The sequence below is a fragment of the Gadus chalcogrammus genome, chromosome 6 (genome assembly GCF_026213295.1).
Source record: "Gadus chalcogrammus isolate NIFS_2021 chromosome 6, NIFS_Gcha_1.0, whole genome shotgun sequence".
NCBI classification, from domain to species: Eukaryota; Metazoa; Chordata; class Actinopteri; order Gadiformes; family Gadidae; genus Gadus; species Gadus chalcogrammus.
The window spans coordinates 18,482,011-18,495,496 of NC_079417.1; the positions used below are offsets into that span (position 1 = coordinate 18,482,011).

Below are 13,486 nucleotides of genomic sequence, written 5' to 3' on the forward strand. Positions count from 1 at the left end.
GTATTCCAGGTTTCCAAAGGGAAGAAAATGGAAAACCAAACCCCAAGCAGTCTGATGAAGCTGTGGCAGTGGCAATAGAGACAGGATTACACAATAAACTTTTCACCGTTATGGCGGGAATCGGCTTGACACAAGGTCCATATCACTCCCAAGAATGGCACTGCCCTCCAAAACCAATATTAACATCTTGGCAGTTGAGATGCTAAACCAAAGGTCACATGACATCTGCATTTCATTCCCCTACACTACCAAACATGGTTCCTGGGATAGGCCTACGACACAGAATCAGCAGGGGACACTACAATATGCTCACTGATGGAGAGGAGATATGCTCCTAATTCAATCCGATTTATTTTTTTAATTCTGAAAAACTACCTTCTAGGTTGAATTTTTATATTTTGGTATGTGATTATTGGCTTAGTTCAAATATCAGGCTAGACTTTCAATGTCTTACAGAAGCCTACAAGACTCCAACTCGAGGCATGAAGCGGCCTCACCGCAGTATAAGCGGTACAGAATCGCCCTCTAGTGGCTATAATGAATAATTGCATGAACAGACGGCTATTGAAGCGATTCTCTATCAAGTGGAGGCAGACAATATTGCTGTGTAAAAAACGTTTTTATAAAATAATGTCAGGTATAAAAGTAAATAAATAACAAAACATACAAATCTTATAACAATACTATATAAAAAAAACGCTGTAGTTTTTTCGCATTTTCAGATATACGTTCTTAAACAAATATAACATTTTGCCTATATACACAATGTACATTACACATGATAGCCAATGGCCAAGGTTATCAGAATATTGTAAACATAGTTTTTTCAGCTGAGGGTTAACATTCCACAATTGCAGTTTCACAGGAGAATATTTATAACATTTGTCAAAGTAAGGGTTGCCCTCCCCCCGTTACGGATATGAAATGTGTGCTGGCGCGCGCATGTTCGCGCGTGTGTCTGAAGCTTCAGATGGGCTGGCGGCAGAGAGGACAGGTTCCGATCTCGCAGATCACGCGGTCAGAGCACTGGAGACACAGACAGCGGTGACCACAGAGCAGAGTGGTGCTGGCCGGACACTGCATGCAGGCTACACACACCACCGCCCTCTCATAGTCTGTCAAGAGGAACAACACAGAGCAGAGTCAGTCATCCTGCAGTGCAAACATGAATCAGGCAGAACACACTCAAACAAAATATCGATACATTAGACGGGATCAACGATGTTGCTGTTTCTCTGCCTACCGTTCTTCCTCAGGTAACACACACAGGTCTTGTCCTTCGTACACAGGTCTTCCATGTCTCCTTCCTTCTCGTAGCCCTGCTGCTGGAGGGAGGAAGGAAGAGGGCAGGACCGACGGGTCCTCTGCGCCTGCTTCTTCTCAGAACCTGCAGAGAGAGCAGTCACAATAAATATCTTGTCCAGATAATAAACTGAAAGTAAGCTGAAAGAAGAGGAACAGGCTGCACCGCATTGTCAACTCTATCAAGCACAAAATGCCACACACTCACACACACTCACACACACACACACACACACACACACACACACACACACACACACACACACACACACACACACACACACACACACACACACACACACACACACACACACACACACACACACGAAGACACACACGAAGACACACACACACACACACACACACACACAAACACACACACACACACACACACACACACACACACACACACACACACACACACACACACACACACACACACACACACACACACACACACACACACACACACACACACACACACACACTCTCTAACGCACTCAATCTCACCAAGCAGGAGCACGGCGCAGGTCTGTCCGTAGACGTCCACCAGGGCCCACAGTGGCCGGCCAAGGTCCACTCCCTTCGCCAGAACGTGTCTCTTGTAGATCTTCGTCTCGCAGTACACCGTCCCGCCGTGGGACACCCAGAGCTTCACCACGGAGCCCGGCTGGCAGAAGGCCTCCGGTACGACATTGGCCCAGTGGCCCGCGATGTCTGTAAGGTCGGGGATGGCCATGGGGGCGGGGGGCAGCGCTCGGCTGCCGGGGGGCACGCTGGTGAAGCCCAGCCGCAGAGCCCCCTTCCAGTTGTCCGTCTGCTTCCTCACCTGGAGGGATACCTTCTCGCCCACACGCACGGGCCGGGAGCTGAAGGCCAGGCCGTGGTTGAAGGTGCACTCCGTCCGGCGGGCCAGCCTCCGGCCCAGCCCCAGGCTGAGGTGGGCCCCCACAGCGGAGCCGTGGAAGGCTAGGGGCCCGAGGCAGAAGCAGCTGCAGCGGTGGCTCCTCTCCGGTGAGTCTGCAGGGGACAGGTGAAGGCCTGGGTCAACACTAAACCTGGACTGGTTTACAGGCCCGGGTCAACACTCAACCTGGACTGGTTTACAGGCCCGGGTCAACACTGAACCTGGACTGGTTTACAGGCCCGGGTCAACACTGAACCTGGACTGGTTTACAGGCCCGGGTCAACACTGAACCTGGACTGGTTTACAGGCCCGGGTCAACAGTGACACTGGACTGGTTTACAGGCCCGGGTCAACAGTGACACTGGACTGGTTTACAGGCCCGGGTCAACACTGACACTGGACTGGTTTACAGGCCCGGGTCAACACTGACACTGGACTAGTTAACACTGCAGTTGTTTGAACTCTGCACACCGAAGACCTAACCACCCATATTCACACACACCGTACCTGGAATATCTAGGATCGACTCAAAACAAAAAAGAAACAAGGAGCCATTATACTTTGTAATGTTGTTTCAATAAAAAATATTCTTAGGAATTTGTTTTTTTAAATTCCAAAGTAAAAATATATGTATGCTTCCAGTTTGTACTCAATTCAAATTAACCTTTGGCTCGCTCCTCCACAAACTTCATGTAAGTACACCTGTTTACTAATTAATCATGGAGACAAATGACAAAATCTCTCACTTGTCCTAAATGGAAAGGGAAAGAAAGACAGCCTCTGCCTCATGCTGTAATTACAATCATGTTGTTTATATAATCACCTACTAACCCTAAACATAGAATGACCCATACATAGAATGACCAATAATGGCATAACATTAACTCAAACATTACAAACATTACTATGTGCATATAAACATTTATATATATTCATACTTTTGTGTCCTATACATTTTATATTTGTTCAGGGTTTTCATAAACCCAGCAATAAATATGAACAACCATGAACATAACTGAAAAGAAAATCATTGTAAAACTAAAATTCAGTTCCTAATCCACACTCAAACCCAGAAACTAGACGCTAAACTAATTAATGACTGTGAACATTGAACTGATTTGAGGATCTGAACAGACAGACTATAAAGAAACAGAAAAAGGGAAAACAGGCGAATGATCTCCTGATCTCTGATCTGTTTCAGAGATCAGATCCTGTTTTGATCGGAGACAGACAGGCTGACTGGGTGGTTTTGTTCTACTTTTTGCGCTCCCGTCCACCTGCATGTCCGCAGGAGAAGACGGATATGAAATATCCACCACGCTCACAGTTATATGAGAACATCAATTATTTTACAGGTTTTTAATATTTATTTTCTTCCCGAAAACATCTTATTTGTATAAAATAAATATTCGGAAAAACCCAGAGAGAGAGAGAGAGAGAGAGAGAGAGAGAGAGAGAGAGAGAGAGAGAGAGAGAGAGAGAGAGAGAGAGAGAGAGAGAGAGAGAGAGAGAGAGAGAGAGAGAGAGAGTGTGTTATAGTTATAAGGTGAAATAAATATAAAGTGTATTTACCAGAGTTCACGTGAAGAGGCATCTTCAGGAATCACATTTGAAGGTCCTGATACTCAAAGGTCCGAAGATGAATTATGATCTGATGCCGGTTCGAATCCGTGGCAGGTTTGAATCCCGAGGCAGGTTGTCGGTGAAAGCACAACACTGCGACCCACGTGCGAGAGGGCGGGCCGGGGCGGGACTTGGAAAAATACAGGTTCAATGGCCAGACTTTACAGACCTTAGACTTTAAACACTATGCTCCATTATTCCATGATCTTCGCACGAGTCCTATATATATTTCTTAGATTGTGTTTGTGAGTTTAATGTAAATGAGATGAATGTGTGAATAATCAGATGAATAGGCCTAAGCCTACATGCTGTAACGATGCGCTGCAGGATTCTTCTGACGCGTCGCTTCTTGGCTTTCATTTAAAGGAAATCATGTGCCAAGTGTTGTGATACCAGATCCATGTCCTGGGAGGTTATTCAGATCATGGGAGGGGATCTAGTTGGTTTTTTTTCCATTCACATCGTTGTGAAAAAAGAATAATTGATGGAAATGCCCTGTGCGGGATTCTTCTGACGCGTCGCTTCCTTGCTTTCATTTACAAAAAATCACGTGGCAAGTGTTGCGTTACCAGATCCATGTCCTGTGAGGTGATTCAGATAATGGGAGGGGATCTAGTTGGGTTTTTTTTCCATTCACATCGCTGTGATAAAAAGTAATTGATGAAAATGCGCTCTTCAGGATTCTTCTGACGCATCGCTTCCTTCACAGAAAATCACGGGGCAAGTGTTGCGTTACCAGATCCATGTCCTGGGAGGTGATTTAAGTCATGGGAGGTGATCTAGTTGGGTTATTCTCCCTTCTGATAGTTGTTAAAAAAAAAATATGGATATATTAGGATATTAGGAAAATATTAGGATAATGGAAAATTTCAGGACACACTACTTTAGGGTCAATAGAATACTTTAGACAATGTGTGCCAGTGAAACCACAAATTCTGATGAGAAGAATAGGGACGCACACCAATTGTGAGGAAATCTGGAGGAGCTATATTTCTATTTGGTTTGAGTGACCTCATATCTTCTTCGAGAGTATGTGAAACCATATAAAATGCTTCCACGCCTATAGGCCGATAATACCTGAGTTGTAGGTCAATATTTATTAATTCAAGTGGAACATCATCCTTCAGATGCTCATGAGGAACCAGGTCAGACAGATGCGGTCCTGATCAGACAGATGCGGTCCTGATCGTGTCGTGTCAGGAGGTCCAGCGTTGAATCACCGAAGGATTACATCATCGCTCCTTTTACGATTTCCCTGGCATAGAAAGTCCCTAAAACCACTTGCATGTTGGCGAAATCCATTGTAGGCCTACAGCTGCTCACAACACCACTTCCTTCATCTTATCGGCACAATTGCGATCTAAAACACACGATTTTATCAGGATAAAAATCGAATTTACTAGGCTGTGTCAGCAGTAGCCTACCACCGATTTGTTTCTCCATGTTCTAGCCCTGTGCTGAGATTCCTCACAACACTGATTTCATTCATCTAAAATAATGACCCATGCAGGCACTTTATTTTATATTATTGAAATCATTGACAACATTTATAATGTTTTTTCATTAAACATTAAATACTAATATATTAGTAATTAGTAATATATTATCTATCTATCTATCTATCTATCTATCTATCTATCTATCTATCTATCTATCTATCTATCTATCTATCTATATATATATATATATATATATATATATATATATAGGCCTATATATACATATATTTGTATCACTGAGGATTAAAGAGAGATAAATTAATAATTTATAATCTGTCCAATGAAAAGATTAGCAGAACCTATTGAATGAACTCATCTTTTAAGCTCTAACATTATCTTATCTTACCTTATTTGATGCTGTGTTCCTTTTGAGGCGGACAGAGGGCTGCGTGCGGTCTGTATCTGTGTCTGTGTGTGTGTGTGTGTATGTGTGTGTGTGTGTGTGTGTGTGTGTGTGTGTGTGTGTGTGTGTGTGTGTGTGTGTGAGTCTGCGCGTACATGTCTGTGCATCAGTGTGTTTGGGTTTGTGTGTGTGTTGTGTGATCTGGTGTAAATGAGGCCCTGCCAGCCGTCACCTCCGCCACACAACACTTGCTCAGCAGTGGCAGGCCATCAAAAACCCACTCGTTCCCACTCCACCTGTTCAAAACACAATCAATCTGCTGCCGCCCAATCAGGGGCCTGGCCCTGGCAGCGGGGCCAATGGAATCGCGTTAACGCTGAGGGGCGCCGACCAATCCCGGGCCGCATTCTAATGTGGCCTGGGCCTCCTATCTTTATCAAGGTGCCACTTCATTATCCAGATAGTGCTTATTTATGACTCTTGAGAGGGAGCGTGCAGGAGGAGCTGCTGTGAACCTGACCCACCGTGTGTTTCCACTGAAGGACGTAATAATGGAGTGAGGCCGGGGTGAGCCATGGCTGGGAGGATAGGTGAAGGGAACGCGTGAGAACAGGAACCCCTGCAGAGCGCCCGCCTCACTGTCTCAGCGTCCCATGCGGGCAGAACCAGGACACAGGGAGCGCTTGGTACAGAGGAGCGGCCCCTCCAAACCCCGCCGTCGTACGCACCAGAGAACCCAAGGAACCGCAGCGGTGACCGGGACCCCCCGTCCTACCCAGTGTGCCTCCCCTCACCCGCAGCGTCCTCCACCCTGCTTTACTCCTAACTGGGACCTCACTGGGCGGCTCTGTGTGGAAGAAGCGGTTTTCCATGGATCCGAACATCCAGGGCTCTTTCCTGTTCAACAACAGCCTGACCCCGTTCCCGTCGGACCTCAAGGCGCCGGTGTGCCCGTACGCCGTGCAGAACTCCTTCTACAAGCTCGGACCGGGCCTGAGCAGCCAGCTCCCCGCCGGGACCCCCCACGGCATCAGTGACATCCTGAGCCGCTCCATGATGGCGGTGAGCTCCCCTGGCGGAGCCACCACCACCACCCTGCTGTCGGGGTACTCCACCATGGGGGGCTTCGCCCACCCCGCCGCCGTGGCCGGGTCGGGGATGTACTACAACCGGGACTGCGGCCCGGCGGCCTCCGTGGGGGGCTTCACCAAGCCCGCCGGGGCGGACTGCCCCATGAAGGGCCGGAGCTGCTGGGCGGAGGGCGGCTACGACTGGAGGGGGGGCCGGCAGCCGTGCAGCAACAGTGAGTCAGGGGGGCCCTGGGGGGAGGGGATCTGGGGGGCAACGGGTCTAGATAGATAGGTAGATAAAAACGTTGTTAATCTCCTGGATGGGAAATTCCTTTGTAACAGAAAAGCAGCAGTGGAAGACATAGGAAATATTACAATACAAAAAAAATACTAAGTAGAGCTCAGGAAAAAAAGAATAGACAATAGAGTCAATAAAAAGTGGCCCAGGGCCAGTACCTCACAGTATATTATAGTGTGTAAATGCAATGTAAAAAAGAAGAAAAATGGCCCAGTGATCAAGTAAATATAAATATATCTATATTTTATTTATATGCCTATAGTATGGGGCACATTGTGGTCTATTCTACAAACAGAATAGACAAGTGTGGCTTGCTTTATTTTCTTTTACTATTAATTACTTCTTACCTTAGTGAAATGCGTTTCTGACTACAATGACAAATATTAAAAAAATGTAATGAACGTTAATAATAAATAAATAAATAATTTCATTATATAAGGATCGTAGCTTTTTCACTGTGTCCCATAATAAAATGAAGTAATTAATATAGTGTTATTTTATAACTACTTTATATCATGTTGTACTTTATATCGAATAATATTTTATGTAATTATCTAAAATATAATAATTGTATCAAACTGTATGTAACAATTAAGTAAATGTGACATTTTAAACGGAAACATTAGAAGGTTTCATATTTAATAAAGGTTGTAACCTTCCTCCTATTTAAATGAATGCATGCAACAAAAAAAAACGATGTTGTAATTGCAACCGTATTATTATTCCCAGAAAATAAGTACAATAACAAATCATTTTGTTTGTCAATTTCACCACGAATAATTAAATATTTCTGATTCTGTATTTGTAACCAAATAGAAAATTCTCTTCAAATTATTATTAGTACAGGTTTTTAGTTAGTGGCTAACTTAAAATTATTATATCAGTTCAATACTTTTTTGGAATTAGTATAATTTTATTTAGACTATCTCTTAACTATCCCTATCTCCTGTTTCTAAAAAGTAGCACTTGACGCAGTTTGCTTATTAGATGAACCGGGCTCACATAATTCTTGCATTTCCCGGACTGTATCTTCACGATTGATGCACTAATTGTGAATCACTCTGAATAAAGTGCAAACTAGATAAAGGTCCCGTCATTAAAACGGTTCCTGTTCATCACGTTTCAGACAACGTGTCTCTTGGAGAAATGGCCGCCAGAAAGAAACACACACGGCCCACGTTCAGCGGCCATCAGATCTTTGCCCTGGAGAAGACCTTCGAGCAGACCAAGTACCTTGCGGGGCCCGAGAGGGCCCGGCTGGCCTACTCCCTTGGCATGACCGAGTCCCAAGTCAAGGTAGACGTGCTCGCTGTATCCGTTGGCTCCCCGCTGACCTGCTCCGACGTCCTTTATGATCTATTATCGCTAACAAGTTGGAAGTGGAATTCCATAGCCATACAATATGAGAAAATGATTGATAGATCAATTGAAAGATCTATTGGTTATAATTATTCTCATGGCATATGAATTCAATTAGCATAGCTCATGGGACTAAGGCAGTGAAACAGGCAGGGTGTATTAGATTAACGCTGGGCGTAAAACACAAAGGAAGTACTAGAAAGCACGGTTCACATAATTGGAAAAGGTCAAAAAAAATAAGCAGTGAAGTTGAATTGAGACGGATATGACAGCTGAACCCTCAACACAGGTGTGGGTTCTTAACCCAGGTATCTAGACACAGGTGGCAGTTCCAAACACAGGTGAAGGTTCTAAAGATAGGTTGTTGGTTCAGAGATCAGAGATGTGGGTTCCAGACAGAGGTGTGGGTTCTAAATATAGGTGTTGGTTCTAAATACAAGTCAGAGTTCTAAACACAGGTGTGGTTTCTAAACACGGGTCAGGGTTCTAAATACAGTTGTGGGTTCCCATCACAGGTGTGGTTCCAGAACCGGCGCACCAAATGGAGGAAGAAGAGCGCGTCGGAGCCCAGCTCCACGCAGGCCTGCGGGGGGCTGGGGGCTGGCGAGGCCTCAGAGAACGAGGTGGAGGACGAGGAGTACAACAGACCGCTGGACCCCGACTCGGACGACGAGAAGATACGACTGCTGCTGCGCAAACACCGCAGGGCCTTCTCCGTGCTGCGGCTCGGACCCCACCATGTCTGACACACGCACACACACACATGTACAGCAACTACACACACACGCTCGCTCTCACACACACACACACACACACACAAGCATACATGTTCATACACACACAAACGCATAAGCATACTCGCACACACACACACACACACACACACACGTACACACACACGTACACACGCACACACAGACACGCTCGCGCACCCACACACAGACGGGCACCCACGCACACACAAACACACACACACACACACACACACACACACACACACACACACACACACACACACACACACACACACACACACACACACACACACACACACACACACACACACACACACAAAAGGGCACTAACACACACTCACACACGCTCATAAACGCGCTTACACACACATGCACACACAGACACAAGCACGCACACACACGCACAAACATTCACATACACCCACAACCACACCACCACACACTCCCATACGCACACAGGCACACGACCACACAACCACACACACACACACACACACACACACACACACACACACACACACACACACACACACACACACACACACACACACACACACACACACACACACTCCCAGCAGACATGCATGTTGCTATAAAGGGGAAGGTCAAATATTTCAAACTGTTAAAGCTATCAGTAATCAATGGGGAAAGAAGCATGTTCATACAGACCGTTTGGGTTAAAACAAACGGGACACCTGGTTGGGGTTTGGTACGGAGCTTGAATAAAGGTGGGGGGATTAGATAAATTATGCTTCCATTATACCTTCAAATGACAATAAAGAATACCTATTTTGTAAAAAGAAGAAAAATTATAATAACAAAGAGAAACCAGTTCAACATCCGCATGGAGCTTTTCATTCTCGAGAGGGGCGCTGAGCTCAACGTATTGAAACATGTTCATTCATGTCGACGTTTCCTGTTTTGTCTGGATCTATTTAACGTATCTTGAATTCTAAGGTCTTACTGAGAACTGAAACAGGCATAGTAATGTGTTTGGCTATAAATAAAGACTTCTTCAACAATGAAAGTGCAAGTGTATTTCATAGCTCCACGCAAGATCATAAACACCAACATATCAGACCTATTTGTTTCCAAAACACTTGTTATTGTATCAAAACATCAGCAAATAATTGTCCAATTACTAACAGATATTATTATAATTGATACAATTATTGTAAAAGCGACAAACACAGTCCGGAAGAGCTTTATCACCACAAATCACCGGAGACGTGTGGGAAACGTTTATCAGTGCAGCCGCACTGATAAGAAAAGGTGTAGCTCTCGTCACAACACACACGCAGGTTGGCTTCTTTCAAAAGGTGTCGTGATGGCCAAGCAGCGATCTGATTCATGGGTTTCAAAAGTCAAACAACGCTGAGAGGGTCAGGAAACAACAGGACATTTCAGCCGTTTGGTGGAAATAGCTTACTGTAATACTAATGAACTAATCCACAGTATTGTGGAACAAGGCATTTGCTATTAGACACTTATTGAACTGATTATATAGGCCTACTATGATGCTCAACATCTAAGATGGCTACAAACGGTAGCAGTAAAGGTTATAAATGTAATGAACACTGGTGTTACTTGTGCGATTTGTATTTGTTAAAACCAACCAAAATACAAGTAAAGATTTGTTCCTAATATATAAAAAAGAAGAAGGCCAAAAGACAGGATTGACGATTCCAGTTGAGTGACAGTTATTATGAATCGAGAGAGTGGGAAAATGACTCAATCCCTAATTGAAAGATGCAGGAGAAGGTCAAAGGTCAGATCACATGTCATTTACAAGCGTGCCGCGGCTGTGAGATGATCGCCTCGGCAACCCACTCTAACATAAAATCAATGGCAGCGGCGTGGCACGGTCGAACCCGGAGCCCCCAGCCTGTCCCCGCTGGAAGGTTCAATGGACTGTCATTACCGGGCAGATGGTGCAGTGGTGGTGGTGGTGGTGCAGCACCACATCAGCACCACAACCACTGCAACCACAGCAGTAGTGGTAGTAACTACTACTAGCGGTAGTAACCACTACTACTGCAGTTGTAGTGGTGGTGGTGCAGAAGTAGTGGGGGTGGTGGTGGTGGTGCAGCAGCAGTAATGGTGGTGGTGCAGCAATAGTAGTGGTGGTGCAGCAGCAGTAATGGTGGTGGTGCAGCAGCAGTAATGGTGGTGGTGCAGCAATAGTAGTGGTGGTGCAGCAGCAGTAATGGTGGTGGTGCAGCAGCAGTAGTGGTGGTGGTGCAGCAGCAGTAGTGGTGGTGGTGCAGTAATAGTAGTGGTGGTGCAGCAGCAGTAATGGTGGTGGTGCAGCAGCAGTAATGGTGGTGGTGCAGCAATAGTAGTGGTGGTGCAGCAGCAGTAATGGTGGTGGTGCAGCAGCAGTAGTGGTGGTGGTGCAGTGATAGTAGTGGTGGGGCAGCAGTAATAGTAGTGGTGGGGCAGCAGTAATAGTAGTGGTGGTGCAGTAATAGTAGTGGTGGGGCAGCAGTAATAGTAGTGGCGGGGCAGCAGTAATAGTAGTGGTGGTGCAGCAGTAATAGTAGTGGTGGGGCAGCAGTAATAGTATTGGTGGGGCAGCAGTAATAGTAGTGGTGGGGCAGCAGTAATAGTAGTGGTGGGGCAGTGGTAATAGTAGTGGTGGGGCAGCAGTAATAGTAGTGGTGGTGCAGTAATAGTAGTGGTGGGGCAGCAGTAATAGTAGTGGTGGTGCAGCAGTAATAGTAGTGGTGGGGCAGCAGTAATAGTAGTGGTGGTGCAGTAATAGTAGTGGTGGGGCAACAGTAATAGTAGTGGTGGGGCAGCAGTAATAGTAGTGGTGGGGCAGCAGTAATAGTAGTGGTGGGGCAGCAGTAATAGTAGTGGTGGTGCAGTAATAGTAGTGGTGGGGCAGCAGTAATAGTAGTGGTGGTGCAGCAGCAGTAATGGTGGTGGTGCAGCAGCAGTAATGGTGGTGGTGCAGCAATAGTAGTGGTGGTGCAGCAGCAGTAATGGTGGTGGTGCAGCAGCAGTAGTGGTGGTGGTGCAGCAGCAGTAGTGGTGGTGGTGCAGTAATAGTAGTGGTGGGGCAGCAGTAATAGTAGTGGTGGTGCAGTAATAGTAGTGGTGGGGCAGCAGTAATAGTAGTGGTGGTGCAGCAGCAGTAATGGTGGTGGTGCAGCAGCAGTAATGGTGGTGGTGCAGCAATAGTAGTGGTGGTGCAGCAGCAGTAATGGTGGTGGTGCAGCAGCAGTAGTGGTGGTGGTGCAGCAGCAGTAGTGGTGGGGCAGCAGTAATAGTAGTGGTGGGGCAGCAGTAATAGTAGTGGTGGGGCAGCAGTAATAGTAGTGGTGGGGCAGCAGTAATAGTAGTGGCGGGGGCAGCAGTAATAGTAGTGGTGGTGCAGCAGTAATAGTAGTGGTGGTGCAGCAGTAATAGTAGTGGTGGTGGTGCAGTAATAGTAGTGGTGGGGCAGCAGTAATAGTAGTGGTGGGGCAGCAGTAATAGTAGTGGTGGGGCAGCAGTAATAGTAGCGGTGGTGCAGCAGTAATAGTAGTGGTGGTGCAGTAATAGTAGTGGTGGGGCAGCAGTAATAGTAGTGGTGGTGCAGTAATAGTAGTGGTGGGGCAGCAGTAATAGTAGTGGCGGGGCAGCAGTAATAGTAGTGGCGGTGCAGCAGTAATAGTAGTGGTGGGGCAGCAGTAATAGTAGTGGTGGGGCAGCAGTAATAGTAGTGGCGGGGCAGCAGTAATAGTAGTGGTGGTGCAGCGGTAATAGTAGTGGTGGGGCAGCGGTAATAGTAGTGGTGGGGCAGCGGTAATAGTAGTGGTGGGGCAGTGGTAATAGTAGTGGTGGGGCAGCAGTAATAGTAGTGGTGGGGCAGCAGTAATAGTAGTGGTGGGGCAGCAGTAATAGTAGTGGTGGGGCAGCAGTAATAGTAGTGGTGGGGCAGCAGTAATAGTAGTGGTGGGGCAGCAGTAATAGTAGTGGTGGGGCAGCAGTAATAGTAGTGGTGGGGCAGCAGTAATAGTAGTGGTGGTGGTGCAGTAATAGTAGTGGTGGGGCAGCAGTAATAGTAGTGGTGGTGCAGTAATAGTAGTGGTGGGGCAGCAGTAATAGTAGTGGTGGGGCAGCAGTAATAGTAGTGGTGGGGCAGCAGTAATAGTAGTGGTGGTGCAGCAGTAATAGTAGTGGTGGTGCAGCAGTAATAGTAGTGGTGGGGCAGCAGTAATAGTAGTGGCGGGGCAGCAGTAATAGTAGTGGCGGGGGCAGCAGTAATAGTAGTGGCGGGGCAGCAGTAATAGTAGTGGTGGTGCAGCAGTAATAGTAGTGGTGGGGCAGCAGTAATAGTAGT

The 13,486-nt window shown here is 46.4% G+C and overlaps 2 protein-coding genes across 2 annotated transcripts; one reads left to right on the forward strand and one right to left on the reverse strand.

Moving 5' to 3' along the window:
• Nucleotides 1-242: 242 nt before the first annotated feature.
• On the reverse strand, nt 243-3,945 carry LOC130384541 (E3 ubiquitin-protein ligase NEURL3). The gene is made up of 4 exons (XM_056592769.1): nt 3,782-3,945; nt 1,813-2,322; nt 1,244-1,387; nt 243-1,115 (listed from the first exon to the last, which is right to left on the reverse strand). The coding sequence occupies exons 1-4, from the start codon at nt 3,801-3,803 to the stop codon at nt 967-969; spliced, it is 825 nt and encodes a 274-aa protein (XP_056448744.1). The 5' UTR covers nt 3,804-3,945; the 3' UTR covers nt 243-966.
• A 2,213-nt stretch (nt 3,946-6,158) lies between these two features.
• Nucleotides 6,159-9,232, forward strand: nkx6.3 (NK6 homeobox 3). Its single transcript, XM_056593169.1, has 3 exons — nt 6,159-6,977; nt 8,169-8,338; nt 8,917-9,232. The coding sequence occupies exons 1-3, from the start codon at nt 6,545-6,547 to the stop codon at nt 9,145-9,147; spliced, it is 834 nt and encodes a 277-aa protein (XP_056449144.1). The 5' UTR covers nt 6,159-6,544; the 3' UTR covers nt 9,148-9,232.
• The last annotated feature ends 4,254 nt before the right edge of the window (nt 9,233-13,486 follow it).

Excerpts from the sequence above, each read along its gene's own strand:
- LOC130384541 (XM_056592769.1), bottom strand. The coding sequence starts at position 3,803 with ATGCCTCTTCACGTGAACTCTG. Across the intron at positions 2,323-3,781 it reads GCCTCTTCACGTGAACTCTG|ACTCACCGGAGAGGAGCCAC; the intron begins GTAAATACACTT and ends TGTCCCCTGCAG. Across the intron at positions 1,388-1,812 it reads CTGCGCCGTGCTCCTGCTTG|GTTCTGAGAAGAAGCAGGCG; the intron begins GTGAGATTGAGT and ends CTCTCTCTGCAG.
- nkx6.3 (XM_056593169.1), top strand. The coding sequence starts at position 6,545 with ATGGATCCGAACATCCAGGGCTCTTTCCTGTTCAACAACAGCCTGACC. Across the intron at positions 6,978-8,168 it reads CCGGCAGCCGTGCAGCAACA|ACAACGTGTCTCTTGGAGAA; the intron begins GTGAGTCAGGGG and ends ATCACGTTTCAG. Across the intron at positions 8,339-8,916 it reads TGACCGAGTCCCAAGTCAAG|GTGTGGTTCCAGAACCGGCG; the intron begins GTAGACGTGCTC and ends TTCCCATCACAG.